The 20,900-nt window shown below is 35.3% G+C and overlaps 3 protein-coding genes across 3 annotated transcripts in view; 1 reads left to right on the top strand and 2 right to left on the bottom strand.

Annotated features, from left to right (window-relative positions):
• LOC113505174 overlaps positions 1 to 5,149 on the bottom strand; it is a 57,461-nt gene extending 52,312 nt beyond the window's left edge. The window contains exons 1-2 of the mRNA XM_026887757.1: positions 5,058 to 5,149; positions 4,604 to 4,688 (exon numbers count right to left, since the gene is read on the bottom strand). Of these exons, the coding sequence (XP_026743558.1) occupies positions 4,604 to 4,670 (67 nt within the window). The 5' untranslated portion in view covers positions 4,671 to 4,688; positions 5,058 to 5,149. The remainder of the gene's footprint in view (positions 1 to 4,603; positions 4,689 to 5,057) is intronic.
• Positions 5,150 to 7,752: 2,603 nt separating this feature from the next.
• Positions 7,753 to 16,489, top strand: LOC113505175 (methylosome subunit pICln-like). Its single transcript, XM_026887760.1, has 6 exons — positions 7,753 to 8,030; positions 10,890 to 11,030; positions 11,692 to 11,784; positions 12,324 to 12,454; positions 13,171 to 13,314; positions 13,703 to 16,489. The coding sequence occupies exons 1-6, from the start codon at positions 7,906 to 7,908 to the stop codon at positions 13,729 to 13,731; spliced, it is 663 nt and encodes a 220-aa protein (XP_026743561.1). The 5' UTR covers positions 7,753 to 7,905; the 3' UTR covers positions 13,732 to 16,489.
• A 148-nt stretch (positions 16,490 to 16,637) lies between these two features.
• Positions 16,638 to 20,154, bottom strand: LOC113505176 (the record flags this gene model as incomplete). Its single annotated transcript, XM_026887761.1, is given in 2 exon segments — positions 16,638 to 19,819; positions 20,103 to 20,154. Coding segments are annotated over 2 exon segments (312 nt in total). The 3' UTR covers positions 16,638 to 19,526.
• Between the last annotated feature and the right edge of the window lie 746 nt (positions 20,155 to 20,900).

Raw genomic sequence — 20,900 nt, 5'->3', positions numbered from 1 at the left:
GTTGCATATAGTTTAGACCGGATCAACACAACGCATACCTAGCTAATAAATTTAATAACATAGGTACTGGTTATGTACTTAAGTTGGTAAATATGTAGATATGATACAAAATGTCGGATGTATTGTGCTACAAGCCGGAGTTTGCATCGTTACGTAAGTTTAGCCGCGGTGCGTATCTTTGGCAGTAGGCACGCTTGCCGGTGCCTAGGTAGCGCGTGTACTTTTTATATTATCTTTATTATTCATTGACGTAATGGTCGGTTAGTTTTTTGTAAGTATAGAGAACGAAAAGGCATGCGGTTTAGGTTATGGTAAAATTGGTAATTGAGAAGCAAATATTGTTTTCTACAAACGCAGAGAATTCTACAAATGCGTAAATCGCAACAAAAGTATAATTGAGCATGCTCTGCTATTGAAGGTTTCTACTGCAATATTATCTAGTGTTTTTGTTCAAATTCATATTATTAATGCGGATATTTCAATGAAGCCAATCAGATTCTAACTGTGACGGCCTCATTTTTTACGTTTTGCACTTGCACCGCGCGACCTTGTGGCAGACATTTAGTAAATCTTGCTTACGATGTAATTATACTCAATTTAATTACAAATAAGTCCTAAACGAATAACAAGCCTCGTTTATTTTTATAATATGCATTGAAATTTGCCATTTCGTCTTAGCGGTCAGGCAAATAACAAGACAGTGAATTACGTAAAATCTTCAGTACAATACTTGCAGTAAACAGATTTATTATAAAAGAAACCGGATTCATAAGTATAATGTAGGTCATTAGACTAATTATTACCAGACATTAATGATTATTTGCTTAGTTTGCGTTGCAGAACTCAAGTCGCTCCGTACTCAGACAGTGTCAATGCGTTCAAAACAAATGATTAAATTTCTCATTATTTAAAACGTCTCATTTACGTTGAATGTCACGGATAAGCAAGAGAGTCATTTTTTCTAAAGGTTGCCATCCATCCAGGGTTCCACGAATTTATCCTACATAGATGAGTTGGTATCCACGTTACGTCCAAGGGGGTTTATTTGTAGTCCAGGTTATTTAGATTTTTAAATATCACTCCATTCAAATTTTATCAAAATCGGTCCGCCCGTTTTATAGTTGTAAATTGCATTGTCATCGGGTTAGAAGCTACCCTGAAAATTTCAGCCTGCTAGCTTATCGGGAAGTACCTCAAAATTGAGTCGCAGAAATCCAACCAACGACAAACAAACAAGCAAGAAAAGTGAGTGTATAAAAACGTGGGATCAGTCTTGGTGCGTCCGCGACGCACGCACTGCACCGCAACTGCACACCAAACTTTTGGTGTCCCGATTCTGGGATCTAAATGCTTGACCTACGCGGGGATCGAAACCGCGACACGTCGCGCACAGTGGGATTGGCGTGGTGACCTCAACCACTCGGCTATCCGTGCAGTCAAGGAAAGGATTAAAGGTTGAACAGGTGATAAACAATGGACATTTTTTTGGAAATTTGTTTGTGTTATTAAGCCTCAAAGCCTGTCGCATTGCATAATATTAGTAGAAAGTAGCGCACTGGACGAATTAATATTGCAGTTAGGCTTAAAATCAATTACTGTCATCCTTTTATTTACGACAATTATACGATTGACAGCGATCACTAAAAAAGGCTGTGTACTATGAGTAGATTAATCTACTCCACAGCCTTACGAGGGCTCCGGTTCAGATCCAAGTTCAGGCAGAACAACATACTGGGTTTTTCGGAAAAAGAAAAGGTGAGTAGGGCTCGGAGATAGAAAATAACAGGTAAGCAACTGAAATATTATTTATCGCTATCATTATATTTGGCCCTGACAATGATCGGATTAATACATTTATTAGATAAGTAAATATTTTACATTGGATTCACGATAAACGGACAAATAAGTTAAACAAACAACTTTTCTACTATTTCAACTTAGGTGTCCAAATAATTTTTCGAGTTTCGAAATCAAAATGAAAATTCATTTATTCAAGATAGGTTACAACAAAGTAACACTTTCTGAATTTCACAAAACGTGTCTAAAGACAGCACCCTGTATCGCCCACCCTTCACCACTTCCATAGTGCTCTTGCTGTGAAGAAGAAACGTCACAACAAACACCACAGTTCAGCATGCTTCACTCTTTTTACAAAACAAATAGTAATGAGAACTAGGTTATCAAAGACTGCGAAAATATTATTATTAATTTATTGATTTCATCATGTCGCGGGTTCGATCCTCGCGCAGAACAAGCATTTCTGTGATCCGACAAATGCTTGTTCAGGAATCGTTTTTTTTTTAATAAAGTTCCAGTGGTTAAGCAGGGTAACGAGATGGGTGGCCAAAAATGAGTTTTTTAGCCTATGTACTGAACGATCAACTTGATAAGTTTTATTTGAAAATAGTTGTGTAAAAACGTAAATGCGATGCCCAGCTGTGGGCAAAAGACATCAAACACACATCCTTTAAAATATAATTACGTTCCCTTTAACACGCACGTAACTGTAGTCTGTTGTTTACTTCCCGTCCTAACTAATGCGATATCAGCTTTACACGTGTCGCGATCCTCACCAAGTTATTTATTCCGAGAACTTTTACACGTGTACTTCATATAAGAACGATATTTCGATATCGACTTATAGTATTTGAAATTTCGCAGCTTAGAAGTTAGGGTTGAAAACATCTGGAGATCTTATTTTGATCTCGCACCAGCAAGTTTTACTTTCGCCTGAATCGTGTTGAATTGGTGCTTTAGAATCCTTTACTACTTTGAGTTTTCAACCATTACGTCCTGCCTGTTACGACGTACGGCGGCGGGACTAATGAGATTATTCGGAGAACTGGAGTGACCGACAAAGCTTGTACAGTTATCAAGCTGAAGTGGGCTAGTCATGTGTGCTGAACGATGGCGGTTAGAGGAGACGAGTGATAAAGTGGAGACAAAGTATCAGCAAACGCACAGTAGGACACCAAGCCTGATGGACACATGACCTAAATAAGGTGGCTGTCTCGGTCTGAATGCAGAAGGCAGTGGACCGGGTGATCTGGCGCAATTAGCGGGAGGCTTGTGATCAGCAATGAACTTCAACAGGCTGAATTGATTGATAGGACTAATTCGTGCTAACGATACTGATTTTACTTGGTTCCTACTCTATTTTTGGTATGTCTCGATAGTACGATTTCAGGACCGAATCGAGAGCCGAGGAAGATCCAGGCTGAATAGTCTGGATGACCTCCATTCGTTCTTACTGAATTAGTCACTTGCAGCTCATGAGGGAGACACGTGGAACAAGAGTAGCCTTTGCTCAGCAGTGAAACTTTTCGGACTAGTTTCAAATTGAATGCATGACATTTCACAGATGCTGTATTTCTGTTGCCGCTATAAGAAAAAATACTAAAAATCAAACGCATTAATTATTTCAGCAATTTTGTTCAGAGAGAACGGTGACTGTTTATTAGTTTTATGTTTAAGTGGTTTTTTATATATATTTTGATGTGACATATGTTTATACGAGTATTCATTATTTAATATATTAACAAATTCATTTACAAACAGCCTAATTTAATACACATCCGAACAATCTCCTAATTAAATTCCAAATTAGCTTGTGTACTAATAATTATCAATAGCAAAGCTTAATAATCTGTAATTTGATGCTTGTATTCGACGTTAATTGGTAAATGCATATTGCAGGGAGACAGAGGTAGTGGGCGGTCCACAACAATATCATATGTCAAAGGGTGCAAGTACGTTACAACAATATAGAGGTTTATAAACGGTGCGAGGATGCAGGAAAATATCTGAAGAGCTTGCGGTTCTCTGTAAGGTTTTTTATACATAAGGTGCACGTTTCATCTCAATAAAGGCAAAATTTGACTTTTTCAGACATAAATTAAATTAAAAAATGCTTATTCTTCAACTATATGTACGACGTACGTACCGAGTTATTTGTATTTCCTTAATAATGCTAAGACACCTCTGACAGGTGAAAGTAAATCATCGTGAGGAAAGCCTGGATTTTAAATTTTAAATTATTGGATCTGAAATCGACAGCCCGCAGTGATTTGCATGGTGATCAATACTCAAACTTTTTGGGGTGGAAGTATGTATCAGCAGCGGCAAATACGTACTCCTAACGTATTGCTGATGAGGGTAGCAGGACCGTGTACTAGGGCAAGCATTTATGTGTTCCACGAATGCTTGTTCTGTGTTTGGTTGACATTAGACTTGAATGTTCGCGAAAGCCCTCGCGACACGAGGATTAAAAGTTAAAGGTTTCAGTGCGAGATTCATTTAAATTCAATTGTGATCGAATCACTTATGCGGTTATAGCTTAGCCACGAGCTCCTCAAATTCATTAAATTCATTTATATAATGCACAAATTAATAGGATGACGTTAAAATCTTTTTTATCTAGCACAACAACTAGGGTCACGCATAAAATGATTTATTATAAAAGATAATATAAATCAATTTATTCGTGTAAAAATCAGTTTTAAAAAGGGAAATCGATGTCTTTATTAGGAGTATGCTACGAAATAGCTCTTTCCGAAGGTTCCGGAAAATCCTAAAATGACAAATTATGACCTAAATTACTTACCATTCACAAATCTTGCGATGTATCTTGCGCAGGAGTTTTTCGGTGACTCGCCACATGCTGAGACCATTCCTTACGAGATGAGAACCTATGACAAAAATAATATTTTGACTTGACTGCAGTTAGCCGAATGGTTGAGGTTACTACGCCAAACCCAGATCACGACGTGTCGCGGGTTCGATCCCCGCGAAAGACAAGTATTTGCGTGATCCTCTATTGCTTGCTCTGAGTCTGGGTTTGTTTGTGCATGTGATTTGTATGTTTGTTTCAATTAAAAACTGCTTAATTAAGCTCAAAAGAAGCCCTGGTTGCTTGTGCACTGAGCAACTTGAAAATTGCAAGATCTAAAGATCATCTTTGTGCACGTTTAGTATTTCATTAATAAACTTAACTAAACGCGAACTTACCGGTAATATAACCCCTATTTCTTTTCAAAAACAGACAACAAACCACTTACTTTGCATCACACTGATCACATCCCAAAAGCCCTTCTCGGTGCACAAACTTGATATGTGTAGTCAGAGTGGAAGCCCTAGCGAAGTTCTTACCGCACACCTCACATGAATATGTCCGTTCGCCTGAGTGTGACTCGAGATGTGCACTTAGACTGTTGACAAAACAATAACATACATACATGTTTAACTTTAAACATTTTCGTCTAAGGAGGTTTACAAACGATTAATTTAGATACGGGACTCGTGCCGCGTCGTGAACATTGATCATTAGCATGATGTAGAATTTGATGCGGCTATCTATGCTGTCAAATTTTGGCGGCCATAATGTTGAACACACAATTTAAACTTGTTTTGTGCAATGCCCAACACAGAAGAAGAATACTAATACAATTTGTTTGTAATGAGCTATTTATCTAGTTATCAAATACTTACTTGGTCCTCATACTTAAAGTCTTGTTACAAATATGGCAGGTCACTCGCTTCTCAGTGTGCACAGATGAGTGACGCACTAGGAGATACTTTGCACTGAAACTTGCACCACATCGTTCGCACATGTAGTCTTTTTCTGCACAGTGCACTTTACCGACATGCGCTTTTAAAAGTTTCGCTGTGGAAAATGTGTTAGTGCAATTTGACTGAAACAAAGAATTTGAGAGTAATGTTTCACACAGTTAAGGTGCCTGTGCAGTGCACAGCTAAGTGCCCGCACTTTCAGTTACTTAAATAATAGAGATGTTCTTCAATGATTGAGTAATTTATATTATATAATATAATTTATATATTCAGTATGTCATGAATCTATGCTTGCTAAAGCTTACTGTGACAATACCTTCTATGATATGGTTAAAACAGAAAAAATGTAAATGACATATTATTTATGTGAGCAACTCCACTGTCATAAATGAGAAAAATTAATAAACTTATGCAGCACTGATATGTATCCCATGACAAAGCAAAACTATTAATTGAAGTTACCTGAGGACATTTAAAAGCAGGTGATTCTTCAACACTGATGTGATATTTCTTATATTTCTTGCCAGATCTCTTTTGTATGGTAACATTATCTTTAAATATAAACTCTTCTTCATTGAGATCTAACGGAAAGATAAACTGTGTTATCAAATTGCCACTAAAGTAGTGTAAGGGTAACAACAGTTGTTGGCAAATAATTAAAAAAAACTTAAAAAATTGGTAAATGATTAATTAATTTAAGCATAATTAGTGTTGGTGTTTGGTACCTAATTGGACTTGGTGGAGCTTGTGGCTAAGCTTAAACTGCATGAGTTTATTGATGAGAGGAAGTTATGATCAATTGTGGGTCCTGGGCTGAGTCCTGGTTGTTATCCATACATCTTTGACAATCATTACAGGAAGTCAGAAGCTAGAAAGCCTGGCAACCAGTCCAACTATGGTTTTGCCCAGGTAACTGGGTTGAGGAGGTCCGATAGGCAGTCGCTCCTTATAAAACACTGGTACTTGGCTGAATCTGATTTGACTGGAAGCCAACCCCAACAAAGTTGAAAAGGCTACGAAGATGACGTTGGAATCAACTGGACTTTTTTCACAGCTATAGTTTATAAACTTATATATTTGTTACGCTATTTATTACTAATAACAAAACATGCTCAAGAAAAATAACACATGCCCATGATGATGATGTTAAGAACTGTATTTTCAAAAAATTACCGTTTGTAAGATTCTCATTAGAATTGTTGCTTAAGGGTTCCGCAATTACAGTACTATCCATTCTATAGTACTGAGATTCAGGCGTGTGACTGTTAGGTTCCCATAAAGGCTAAAAAAGAAACAAGTTTAAGATACTTACAGAGATTACACGGGATTTATTCGCAAAATACGACTATATGGAATTGACTACACAAATAGTGGAAATACTAATCGAAACATTGAAACAGTAGTATAGAAAACTCAAAAATGAAGCCTCACTCACATCCAAAGACTCGAACTCATCATCTTCGCTATAATTATACTCATCACTCTTATTTTCAAGTGGAATATTAACATCAGAACATGACGCTTCCATTATAATTAAAATTTCACTAGCTTTAATTTATCTTTTCCTTTTTTTTGTATAAAAACTCGGCACAAAGATCGATAGCTGGACTTAACTAGGCAATGTCATTCGATTCTGCTTTAATGCTATTGACATGGTAGGACGTTGACGTTTCTTTTTGATGTTACCATAACCCGACTGAAAATTATACCTGCCGGAATTTTTGAAATAATAAAATGGGCATCAGCGCCCTTGTCCTGACGCCCTTTTCCAGGTTTTCTTTTACCGTGTTTTATACACAAATAACTTGTACGCTCTTTAGGTAAATTTCACACCTTGATTTTTGAGAAGACCAAATTGATTTTCAAGAAAGAATACTTCTATTGGAATTTGTTTTCAAGCACTGGTAAGGATATGGCAGTATTGATTTTTTGTATCAACGTTCCTTTCTACCTGCGTACATTTTCCTGCCGCTTGTATGTCTATTCAACTTAAAAATATTTTATTAATAACAGCCTAATTTTAAATTTAATCTACAAAAATATATCCGCGAATAATTTCAATAAATTATGGAGTTACATTTTAGTTAATACTCTTGAAAGAACACAAATCAATGTGAACCAACAGAACTTGAAACGTACAAACGAAACGTGCTTGTAAAGATTCTTGATTTTAATTTCATATTTAGTTTCGAAGACGAGGGTTGGTGTGCATATTTGCGTGCTTGTCGAACATTCAGATTTGCTATTAAATATTTAACCGCGGCTCCCGCGGTCGCATTTCTTGATATTATTTATTTGTTTTCTTTTATCAGTGCATGTTTTGTTTAATTCGTCAAAATGGTTGTTGTATCGCCAACATTTTCAGTACCGGTAGAAGGCATTCTCATGCAGTTACCTTCAGTGCAATTAATTGTTAATAACGATGTAGACTTGGGTACGGCGACTCTTTACATCACTGAGAAGTAAGTAAAACATTATTTTACCCTTTTTATTAGAAGACAAAGGAATAAATAGCCCAGGAATGTTTGTGTTGTGACAGATGGGAAAACACGTTTTCTTAAAAAAACATTATGCACAAACTAACCATTAATATGTAATTTCTTCTCAATTTTTCATTTCCACCGGCAATTAACCACCACAGTGTAATTCGTAAGGGTGGGGTCATGTATTGCGCACTTAAGAATTTCTGTGTCCCGAAACAATTCCAATATTGAAAGAGGATTCTAACTTGATTGCTGACAATATGAAGGCATTATATTTACTTTTAATTCAAATAAACACAACTTTCTACCATATAATATGATACAATACGTAGTTATAGGCACACATGCAGTATGTGTACATTATTTCTTGGTTTAAAAATAAGCTATACACCAAAAAACGAGATAATTTAACTTTTGCAACACAAGATGAATGAATCCTAAATTTATATGCTAAATAACTTCATGATAACAGCCCTACTTGAGTTATTAATTAATAATAAAAAAACAATTCATCTAAGTTGTCAATATTGTTCTGGTAATAAATATTAAATACGAACATATTGCAAACTAGTTGGTTAATTCAAGGTTTTAGTTATAACCTTTGTTAGTAGCCAGGACAGAAGAGAATAACAGATAAAAAATCATCAGTAAGCAATATATCTAACAAGTCTTATAACAGAACCCAAAAGGTCGTATAGACGGCTGACTAGGGACAACGAGATATTATTAAATGCTATGGTTAACTCAGACATATTTATTAGTATTGTCCAAATAGTTGCGGACCCCACTAGAATCCTAAATCAAGAGCTGACACAGCAAGCGTGTTGTCCAAGTCTCAAATGAAACAAGTCAGGCGATTACATTAAATAAGCCTGAGTTGCATTATTTAATTACATCAAGTTTTCTTCTACTTGGCTATTTATCTACCACATAGTTTACTCTTAGGAGATTTGACAGTTGCCTGTAGTGGTCTGATGACTATTCATATTATCATCGTCATAATGTAAAAACTTCAAATTAAAAATAGGTAATCTATATCATCAACATATCTCTAAATCTATAAGCTAAAAAAAATTGTAGTGTCTAAATTGAATTATTAGCATATAAAATTCTCTCTGCTGAGCTAGACTTTCCATGTTCATCGGGATCGGAAATAGCAATACTGCTGTGCTGTTTTGTTCTGTTTTTAGACAATTACTTTTTAATAAACTTCAGATTCATGCTGAGCTTCATTAAATATCATTGAGTACATGCAATCTCATTAATTACTGCACAGCTCATTGCTTATGCCTACTTTTTTCCGAATACCGGTAGAATTGGTTTCAAATGTAACTGAGTTTAGTTGACTGCTATGCTGCATCTTCTTTATGATGTGGCTATCCCATGGTCAATACAGCCCTTATTTTGTGTAGTGCCCATTGTTAGATAAAAAGTAAGAAAATTGTAGAACGGCATTGCTAAGATTTAACTAGATTTAAAATTACATGCTTAAATATTCCTGTAGCAAAAACAAGCAGCAAGGACAAGCATGTCTTTAAACTGCTTCTGCCCAACAAAAATAGGCAAGACTGAAAGGTCGTCTGTTTCCTATTTTGAGATACATTTCAAAGGTCAAACAATCAAACCTGAGAAATTGACCTTTAACCTTTGATGGAAAATGGTAGTTAATTAAGTTACTATGGTGAGATTTCACAAAATGCTTTATTACTCTTATATCATGTATATTAAAAATATAAGTTACTCTTAAGGGAGATAAATAACCAATGAAAACCAAAATAAATTTCAAAGATCATATTTAAAGGTCTAAAGGTCAACATATAAGTCACCTTTGACATTTAATCAAACAGCAATCGCGACTGTTTCGTCGAATCCATGTTTATTCCGGGATACGGCCGGCGAAAACAAGATGGCCGCTGAAAGGGTATATAGGAAGGTTCTAGAAGCTTACCCCCGCCTCTAAGTAACACTTGCAGTTGTGGGAAAGAGATGGCGCTCTATGTTATGTAGTGCTCTGTCTCGCTTCGACGTTAGCGTTAGTATTATTTTAGTGTTTCGTGGTAGGTAGGTGGTAGTTTTCCAGGGTTGTTTCGCGTGACCTTCAATGCAGCTGCGTAGGCGAGTGCACTTGCGCAGTCGTATGACCGATATTGATTTGTTTGTCGCAACAGGTCGGCTTGTTGTAGCATGATTGGATACATGTTGATGATAGTTGTATTCAAGGAAACTTTGATCATGTTTTTTTAATGCGTATAGTACCTATGTCAATAAGGATTTGAATAAAAATAAAAATAATTTGATTAATAATAAAAATAATTTCTTTTCTCACCACAACAGACTCACCATTACATTAAGTGCATCGCAAAATAGGACATTTTTTTTTCTGTCATTACTTTTCCACTGCAGGGCAAAGGCCTTCCTTAGATTCTTCCACTCTGTCCGGTCTAATGCTTTTGCCATCCACTGTTTGTGGATAGGACAATATTAATGAACTTATTAAATTGTGGGAATTGAAACTTTTAAGTCTGCTTCTATCGCGGTTTATGATTTGAATTGTAGTTCTGGATGGTTCAATGCCTTTTTTAACGGTCATGGTCATGAGATAATTATAGTTTAGTTAATAAACTTATTCATATATTATTAAACCAAGGGAAGATTTTAACTGCGGGTAAAAGGATTTTCGGCATCTCGTTAAACCTTAGAAATAATTAAGTACTAAAACGTATTTAACGGTCTAGAATGGTGGACGTAAAATCCGTCCGCTTAATCCGCTTCTGAGAATTTGTGTAGTCCAAAAATATTCTTTTGCGTATTACTTACACCATATCTTCAATACTTTAGCAACGTGGTATGGGGCGGCGGCACCGGCAAGCACGGCGGGCCGTCCTCCACCGTAACGCTGCTCTACCCCGCCATCTCGCTGCACGCTATCCAGCGCGACCCCGGCCCAGGACTCATCCTGGTCATCAACCATGAGCTCAGGTATAGAAAGAAGAATAATATTGGCCTAGTGACCCTCGGCACGCGACTGCAGTAAGGATTGTAGAGAAATAGGTTACAGAAAACAGTTTTGGAGAAATGTTGACAGTTATTAGTTAAGACCATGTCAATTGTTCTTTGTCCTCGATTTTCAATTTTTATTATTCGTTGTTATGTTAATATCGGCAACATTTGTGAATGATTCGGTTCATGAGCCTTATTTTTATTGTATGATAGTGTTTCCATGTTACCGTTTGCGAACGAAGCTTTTAAAATATTATTCCACGCTCCAGAATCAATAATGGATGTGGTTGAAAGGGCTGTTTAGTTATTATGGGATTTTGCTGGGTATTTCTGCGGCATGAAATATGGCTAGATCTCAACGTCCCACCACGACCACGTATGGTGGGGTAAATTAATCCTATCTTGGGTATTGCAAGGAATGAGGGGGCTTATACTCTACAGTGGGACTGTACATACTATATATTATAGTAACTATCTGTTGCTTGCCACTTTGTCTACTTGGATATCAGTCTTAGCTGCAAAAACGATTCATCGAAGTGGAAATGTAATATAGAAAATACCACTGAGCAATTATTTTAGAACAGCTTGCAAGACTTAATACAAGTATATTAACTTTATTTTAACACTTTTCCACCTTCAGCCTGCCAGAGCTGACGCAGCAGGGCGGCGGCGATGCCGGCCAGGACATCGACGATGATTATGATGCTGATGAGGAGCCCATGACTAAGCTCAGGTAATAAGGACCTTTGTTTTACAGAGTTAAAGGAGTTGTAATCAGATAAGTTATTTTCTTCATAGTACAGTGGATGTTGCCTTAACCAAAAGTAGTTGCCGGTTTCTTTCGCGTGGATATTAAATGCCCACAGATGTATAATGGAGGCAGACAAAGGTGAAAAATCCGTTGAAACAGTAAATTTATATAATATTGATTAACTATTTAATTGGACAGCAAATTATTATTATTTGGTACCAATATTTGGATACACAATTTTTTTTCGCGATCTGTCTATTCGACATCAGAACATCAGACATATTTTCTTTAATTCATATTTCTTATAGTAATTTGTATAACACCTATTTATACTTTAATATTATTGCAGTAACTGTGACGCGAATTCATAATTATCAATGGTGTATATTCACCGACTCACGCATATAGATCAGGACCGTCCGACTAGTTTAAGTCCAAGGACTTCGGTTAGTTCCAAAAGCGGCCGATACCGATAAACTGATGAATAATCTGGTATTAAATGTCTACTACTATACTTCCAGGTTTGTCCCAGCCAACGAGAACGATCTGGAAGCGATGTTCCTGGCTATGAACCAGGGTCAGGCCCTCCACCCGGACCCAGCTGATGAGGTGGACGAGGACGACTACCTGGATGGCGAGGAGTTTGATGATGGTACACCTATTAGTACTACATAATAATATATTAGATGAAATAGTTCTATATTGCTTAAAAATTATTTTTTGTGATGAGGAATTTGTGGCACATGACACCTAGCGACATCTAACGATACTTGGATGTCATGAGAGTTACAAAGCGAGCTATTACATGTATTTGAGACGAAATGTAATAGTTGCAGTGGCGGCCTTAGGGGGTGGCGAACAGGGCAATGGCCCGCGGCCTCGCTCTTGCAGGGGCCTCGCGCCTCTAAAATTATTAAAGTTTATTTAACACTTATAACGGCAAATTCAAATAAAGTTAGTTAGTATATAACTAACTTTATTTACTATAACTAATTCATAACTAAGACTATTAAAAAAACATTTTTTGAAGTAGCAAGTACGCATATCATTTTGTTAAGACCTTCCGCCCGGGGCTTCGCAATGGGTAAAGCCGCCACTGAATGGTTGTATGGTACAAGACTTGAAACGCAGTATGTCGCCTGTAGTAGCTAGCTGAATTGTTCCTGTTAGCCATCGGTGTGTAACAAAATATAGAAAAAACAGTAAAGCAATTATTACATCTGGTTGATTTCATGCAGGAATCGCGCGTCGCTTCCAGTGCTTATTTGGGTCCAAAACATTAAATAAAAATCCCAACAACATTTTCGATTTCATTAAAGTTTATGCAACAAATATTATCCCAATTACAAACCCACTACCATCTCCCAGGTGACGACGCCTTCGAAGACGCCGAAGAGGTCCACACGTCCCCTGAAGAGGCGGCCGCGCGGCTGCGGCAGCTGCACCTGCAGCAGGAGAACGGGGAGAGGAACAACGCGGACGAGAGGCCCGACGAGAGGCAGCCCGCGGACGGTGAGGCCTGTCATACATAACCTTATAATAGCCTCTTAAGTGCTACGTGCTTAGTGTAAACGATCAAATTTCATGTGTCCATCAAACAATAGCTAAACGATCAAACGAAATATCAAACAAAGTTAACTTTCTAGTAGATTCGGGTTTCTCTTTTCGGAGCGCCTACTACGAGTAATTCAGAAGACGCATTTTTTTCACTGACTTTAGCACTGTGTATCAAGCTAAAGAAAGAAGACGATGGAGTCGAGAATAGTTGAAATGATAAATATACTAATATACCACTATAAACAAACACGTATTTGTTTGACAAACGCTGCGCGACTAGTTTCGGATTCGATAGTTACTTTAAAAAAACAGCTAGTTATTATTTTTCTTTTTTTTGTTCCAGAGAACGATGATATGGCGGAGATCCAATGATTGTTGTCGACAGCGGTGTTCCTCTTCAGCACTCTCGTGTTCCAGGTGTCGCGCCTGTTCACCGCCATGCAGCGACACGCCCTGCGCGACCTCAACGAGGGCCGCGAGACGTTCTACTCCACTGTTTGTAACCAGGAACTCCCTAAACTGTGGTAAATCTTACCCTACCCTCTGCCTGCCCGGTCATACTCTATGATGTAGACAATTTTTTACTTGTATTTGAAGTTTTTTGTGCAATATCAAAAGCTGTTATGGTTATGTTTGTTTAGAGCAAAAATCTATACATTTTGATTGAATACAATGGTATTTGGTGAGATTATACCACCTGTTTGACAAGACAAACTCTCCAATTCGACATGGTAAACAGGGAATAGAAGCATTTTTTTGCACTGGAAACTTTAACATTGCCATACTTACTCAGTGAAAGATGGTTTTTAAAGATGAACTGCAGCATTTTAAACTTCAAAAATAGGTTACTGGTTGAATATTATAATGTTAATCAGTATTAAATCTTATGTAAACTCTGTCTCTTGTAAGTTAAACAGGGAGAGATAGATAGACATTCGAAAAATAATTGATTATGTGTTATACTATTCGCTGAAGTAAAATAAATTGTCTACATTTATCTAAAACATCAAAGAATTTGTACATGGGCAAGAGGGCACTTTCTTTTTCATAACTCCTTCCCCTATTCAAAAGAGGAACACGCTGATCAAATAAGTCCTGCTGTTGGGCAACATTCTAAGCCCAGTCTTAGGATGTATATAATAGTTACAGATTTATCTAAATGTTAAATGAAGTATACTTTTAGATACCATAGTAAAATAGTCAAAAATTCAGTGTTTTAGCATCGTTGTGAGGAAATGGTTATAAAAAGGGTATCTGACTAAAAAAATATAATTAGTCCGTCAGATTGATCTCCAAAAATATTGGATACACACATTTACTAATCGCACTGATAAGTGACGTCACTCGATATCCCAATTGAGAATATGGTTTACAACTACCTACTTGTATACACGATAGAAGATAAAATACCTAAAGAATATTTTGTGGATCTATACAACAGACTTATTAGATTTTCTTAGTGAAATACTCAATTTGGAGACATCTTTTGTCATCTAAGATAGTCGCTGTCTATTAAACAACTTTCGTTAAAAGATGAAAAGAACATTCTTCTTCTAGTATTGTTATTAATATTTTGATGTGTTTTAAAACTACAGTATGCTTGTACATGACTTTGGGCCTAGTGCATGATTCATATGCGATATGTATGTGAAATTTTCTGAATGTTAAATAAATACTGTCTTTGTAATTGAGGCTACATTTATCACATAAAGTTGTAATAGATGTTATTGTGAAATATGTAAACAGTTATTGCTTATATAATTAAAATCTCAATTGCGTTATATGTGTTTGATATTCAAATATGTAGTTTTAGACATTTTTAAACTATATTCGTCTGTTTTTCAGAGTTACATGAAAATTTTGAGATGATTTTGATTTTTATAACGTAAGATACATATTTATATATGTATTTATAATGGCTTTATGCTCGTAGCCGCCTAAATGACCGTCATTCTGTTTATATACATATATTTTTCTACTGATTCTCAAATACATTCAACTTGAATAATTTTGTGAAGACAAGTTCCTATATATACAGCTGTTAGATTTGACGGTCAAATGATTTAGTTTTTCTAGAATTTGACTTGCAGTATCACTTTCTATTGGAAAGAATTATGATAAATTGTTGATTATGATACCCAAAATGGGTGATTACTTCTCAAAATATTAGCTTAACATAGTCATAGCTGGGTAAATAACTAAATATCTTCTGTTAGTGGAAGCTGTATGTAAAAAAAAAAAACAGCACAACTACCCACATAGTCAAGCGATCACGATGGTAGGAAATGCTGTTGTCGAAAATTGCCACGCAAGTAGTGACAAATACAAGTTCTTTCACTATATCAGTATACTAGTATAGTGCAGTGCGGCAAATAAAATTAGAAAACGTTTAATCGAGATGAACCAAAACACTCACGTTGTATAATAATGGGATGGGCATATTTTAACTCTTTCCCGCCCTGTAGACTCATTAGAAACACTGTCTTCGTTGCTGTGTCAGTTCTAGCTGATCTTCCAAACCAAGTTTTATTTTTCGTCACATAGAATTATCTCCGTGACACAGATTAGACGTAAATAAGATTTAAAATTTGTATGTTATATTGTCTCTTGGTGTTTAAAATAGTTATGCGTACTACGATTGATTTGGAAAGTTATTAAATTACAAAAAATGTACAAAATTAATCTTTCGAATGGTATGGTATCTATAAACATGATATCGGGAAAAGAAAAGCTATTTTTATATATAAAAATGTGTATTTAGTGAACAGTATTTATCGATAAAATGTTGGTACATAGAGGTACATATAAAACTCGAATATTTTTGAAAATTGATGTCAATTTGAGAAGGGTTCGTAAGGCCAGATGGTAGGTGTTCTAAGAGTTAGGGAAGGCAATTAAGATTCGGTGTGTAGAGAAAAACTGAAATATCCTGCATAAAAATATATATTTTTATAAATGTGATGATATAACTGAAATATAGTTTTTGAGTTGTCTATCAATCGTGGTACGCTTCTCTCAGTAGCCACAACAGTTTCAACTGATATAATTATACGCTCAAATGTTAGTAGCGTTGTATTTGTAATCTAAACTTGTAGTTACTGCATCTTTAATAAATAACCATATCGTAAAATTGTTGTTTTATTTACTTAGTATTCCATCCCTATTTAATTTTAAAAAGTCTAAAACCTACATAAGAAAATCTGAAAACGGTATTACAAATATTACAATTGTGCCAAAACGAGAAATAAAAAGTTCTATTTCAAAAAATAAAACGCGACTCTTACACTACTATTTTATTAGGAAAACACAATACATTATAATTCATCTTTATTTTAACAATTAAGAAATATAGCGTCGTGTGAAAGAACCAGTACATTTGTACTTTTAGAATCATGCACGAAAAACGTTACTATAAAATAATAAAAAAAAAACTTTTTCAACATAACGTTTACTTAATGATTTCTGTTACTACAATACTTATCTATTCTCCCGAAATATTGTTATTTTGTACCAGTCTAAGGACACGAATACAACAATCGACAATTCGCTTATAATTATTTATTTATATCAAATATTTTAATATCTAGCAACCTCAACACTATTTTAAGGCGACGCAAATCGCTGAAAGGATACTATTTTACATCGCAGACGAGAGTTTGCGTTCTGATACCTGTTTTGTTCGTATGCAAGCATATCTCCCAGTCCCCATTGTAATAATATAGAATTTGAGGGTCAATTTAAACCAAAACATTTGTGCTCTGCCTTGTTGCTTCTTCAGTCATGAGCGAATAATTTAAACTAAAAACTTAAAGTAATTTATCATTCCGTACTGTGATAAATATAATTATGCATCAATTTAAGACAATTGCGGCCGCCAACGGGTGTCTCACACTCCTTGTTGCGTAGCGACAGCTTAAATCAACTTTACACTAAACGACGTTTTTGATGTCTATAATTTAAATTCTAGTTTTTTCTAGACAAATTCCTTGCTTGATACGATCAAAACCAAGAATATCAAACGTTCTGAAACGACTCTCAAACAGTAACCGTTGCTTTATTCGAAGTTGAATTTGTAACGAATGGTACTGTGTAGTGACATGTTTTATTTGTAAACCTTACTATAAGTTATTGGTGCTGTAATTTGATATCGCCTTAAACTTTTAATATTTAATTGTACAACGGATCTTCAACTATCATTATTGGAGTGAATCCCTTATGTAATGTATTCAACGGTTATCTATATATATATTACTCTATTCAGATTATTTTAAACCATTGTAAAGTAAGGCAAGAGTTTTTAAAATACATGTAAGGACTATTAAAAACTAAGTGATTTTAGGTAAAGGAGAAAAGAAATATTACTTTATATTTTTATCTTTATTAATCAAACATAATATTAAATTAATAATAACACAACCGTACGACCACTGTTGAAGAGTATTCCCTCTGAAACTCCCGTTTCACGTCAAGTACATTACATAAGGCAAAACATTACCCTCCTTTTGAAGCAGTCGGGTAAACATTTATAACAGATCAACTTCGAATATATATCCATATCATTGCAACGAATACATTGTATTTATTATACAACAATACGAACAAATCAGTACATTAGTGTTGGTACCATCCGATACTCTAGTGTCAAAAAGTACCAAAATGGTACTTCAGTCAATTTATACGTTGGGGTTAAATGACAGACGAAACTAAGATTATTGTTGACAAACTAAGACTGAGCTGACAGATTGAGTGAATTTCATATGTTGTAGGTAAATGATACTTAGCAAATACTTCAGCTAAGAGTTACCCCATCAAACTACGTAGAGACAGGTTCTTTCAGCTAAAATAAATGCTAAAGTAATATTTAACAACAATCACATTATTTACGACATATTCTTAAGTGTGTATTTTCTTTTCAGATACAGAGACTGCGTGACACAAAGAGAGACTTTTAATTAAGTGCAGTTTGTGAATACAACGGTAGTAAGTGTCTTGTACCCTTGGAGACTAAGAACCTCCTTTCTAAAGTGGTTTAAAACTAGCTCAGAACTTAGACAGACCAGTCAAATGCCTTGTACCACGTTAAAAGCTTATATGTACTAGAAATAATTTTCTTTGCATTTATTTACCAAATATTTTGATGGTTACAACCACATTCAAGTGGTTTATCTCAAAAGAGATGAAAGGCACAAACAATGCTAGTGTATGCTAAATCCAAAACTACGGGCTTTGGCTGTGTTATATAAACTTATGGCTATAAACAATCTAGTACCCTAGGCCGCCTATAGGATGATTCACACATAATTACGGCATAGTATGCTATAGGCAACTTATGGCTTTTTTTGACCACAAGTCTTGGTAAATGCTTTGAACATGCATTTATCTAGATATATCTTAGATTTCAAGAATTAATGCTATATCATAGGGTTTACCGGTGCTTACTAAAATCAAACTTAACTTTGTGATGTAAATAAACTCTATCCGTCATCTTAAAGTGATAGAATAGATACAAATAGGAGACAATGATGTGTCTCAAAATGATCTTGTAAGTCATTCAACCAAGTTTATATAACACAGCTTCAAAAACGTGTAAAGGCGGCTTTATTTAGTCTACCTAATATTATTAAGAAATATATAAAATAAATATAGCGATAAACAAAAAATGCATGTAGACTGACGGGTGTTAGGGTTAAAAAAAGAAAACTAACATTGAAATAATCAAATCCTTGACTTAATTAATACATAAGTATTATTCTAGATCACAAGATTTCCTTACACCCATGTACGATCTTTATCTGTTAAAAAGCTTCTATATTCAAGAACTACATAAGCAAGTCACCGTCTATGTCATGCTGTCTTTATCGCTCTGGCTTAAGAGAAACAAGGACAGCATGATTTACGAGCGACTTTTTACTCATTGTCGATTTTGAATATAGTTAGTTGTAAGCACTCACTTGACGATACTAAATGCTTGAGTAATTTCAAGGCAACGCGTCTTAACTACGAAATATTTTGATATTACCCAAACTTTTACTACGCCAGGGGAAAGTACTCGAAGCTATTTTAACAGTAATTAAGTCACAAAGACCAGGATATGTTTGAGAACGCCTGCCAGCAACCAACGAATAAACCAACAATGTACTGTCCAACGGTTACGCCAACATTTACCATCACGCTGTGGTCGTTAGGGGGTTTGTTGTGGGTATGACCTCGACTGTCTTGGGTTCAACGACTTCTGGGGTCCCGTTGACCTCGGTCCGGTCCATGTCGACGTCGGTTTTTTCTTGTTCGGGGATGGTTTCACTGTCCGTGGTACCTTGGCTGGATGTGTCCGTGGTCTCTGGCTTGGAGTCCGCCTGTGTGGTCTCCTGCTCAGCTTGGTCTGTATCCGTTTGTTCGTCTGCTGATTTTGTCTCTGTTTCTGCTTCTGTCTCGGGTTTCTCTGTCTGTTCTTTTGTGTTGTCTGGAAATTTAATTGGTTTGTAAGACTTTGAGATGTATAATGTTTTGCAAGTATTTAGGTAAAGCTCTATAAATTAATATGATTTCCACTTAGTCGGTTAGAATTAATACATTTATAGATACTTGGAAACACAATTAAATACCAATACCAGGTCAATTTAGGAAATCGAAAACGAAATAATCAGTTTTACCTCAATATAAACATTAAATAACGTTTTTCCCTTATCATTATTGTTACAAATACTCTCATACACAATATTCTTTATATAACATAATTCACTCACCAGTTTCATCAACTTCCATAGGAGTCTCTTTCTTTTCATCACCATTCACCTTCTGTAATATAAAACCGTTACAATTTAAGCAATTTATTTATATTTTCAGGTGTTTTAAGTGTTTATTAAATTATCATTAACATTCATTTTAAATAAATATAACCCTTCAGAATAGTTGAAAATTAAGTACACTTATTGTTAGTAGGATTTTATAATTATGTTAGTTTTGATCTCATTTTGCTTTTATAAAAACCCCTTCAAAAAGTTGATATTTTAATTCGCCAAAATGACCCACGTATCTTTTTGTGTGGTAATCAAAACTGTATTGATGTTTAATACAATAGTACCCTCTCTTTTTGTTGGAAATTATTAGATTATTATATTCAAAACATTGGTGGCCTTATGTATATGAGTTAGTATCAAAACATAACATTAATTAATAATATTAAAATCTAATAAGACTAGATAAACATATCTTAAAAATAACTTAGCATACCAACCAACAATTTTAAACAAAAACTAAAATAAATTCTAAAAAAATACTTAACTACTTAAATATTAAAAACCGAATATTGAAACTTCAACATATTTAAAGCTGCCATTAAATTGTCTTATTCTTAAGTTATAAAGTAGCAAAAGTTGTCTCAAAGTTAAGTTTCAATATTCGGATATTAAACTAACTAAAAATAAAATGGGACGACACAGAAATAAAACTAAAAGAAAAATGTTGCCAACACCGCTTGCAGAACTACTCTCTGCCTTCACCTCTACATTGTCTATGGTATATGTATGTGTTGCATTTAAGAA

The sequence above is a fragment of the Trichoplusia ni genome, chromosome 24, assembly GCF_003590095.1.
Source record: "Trichoplusia ni isolate ovarian cell line Hi5 chromosome 24, tn1, whole genome shotgun sequence".
In the NCBI taxonomy this organism is placed as follows: domain Eukaryota; kingdom Metazoa; phylum Arthropoda; class Insecta; order Lepidoptera; family Noctuidae; genus Trichoplusia; species Trichoplusia ni.
The sequence above is the reverse complement of the archived record's forward strand: the minus strand, read 5'-3'. Positions and strand labels throughout refer to the sequence as shown.

Coding starts and splice junctions, on each gene's coding strand:
- LOC113505175 (XM_026887760.1), top strand. CDS start 7,906: ATGGTTGTTGTATCGCCAACATTTTCAGTACCGGTAGAAGGCATTCTC. Junction 11,785..12,323: donor GAGCCCATGACTAAGCTCAG/GTAATAAGGACC, acceptor CTATACTTCCAG/GTTTGTCCCAGCCAACGAGA. Junction 12,455..13,170: donor TGGCGAGGAGTTTGATGATG/GTACACCTATTA, acceptor ACCATCTCCCAG/GTGACGACGCCTTCGAAGAC.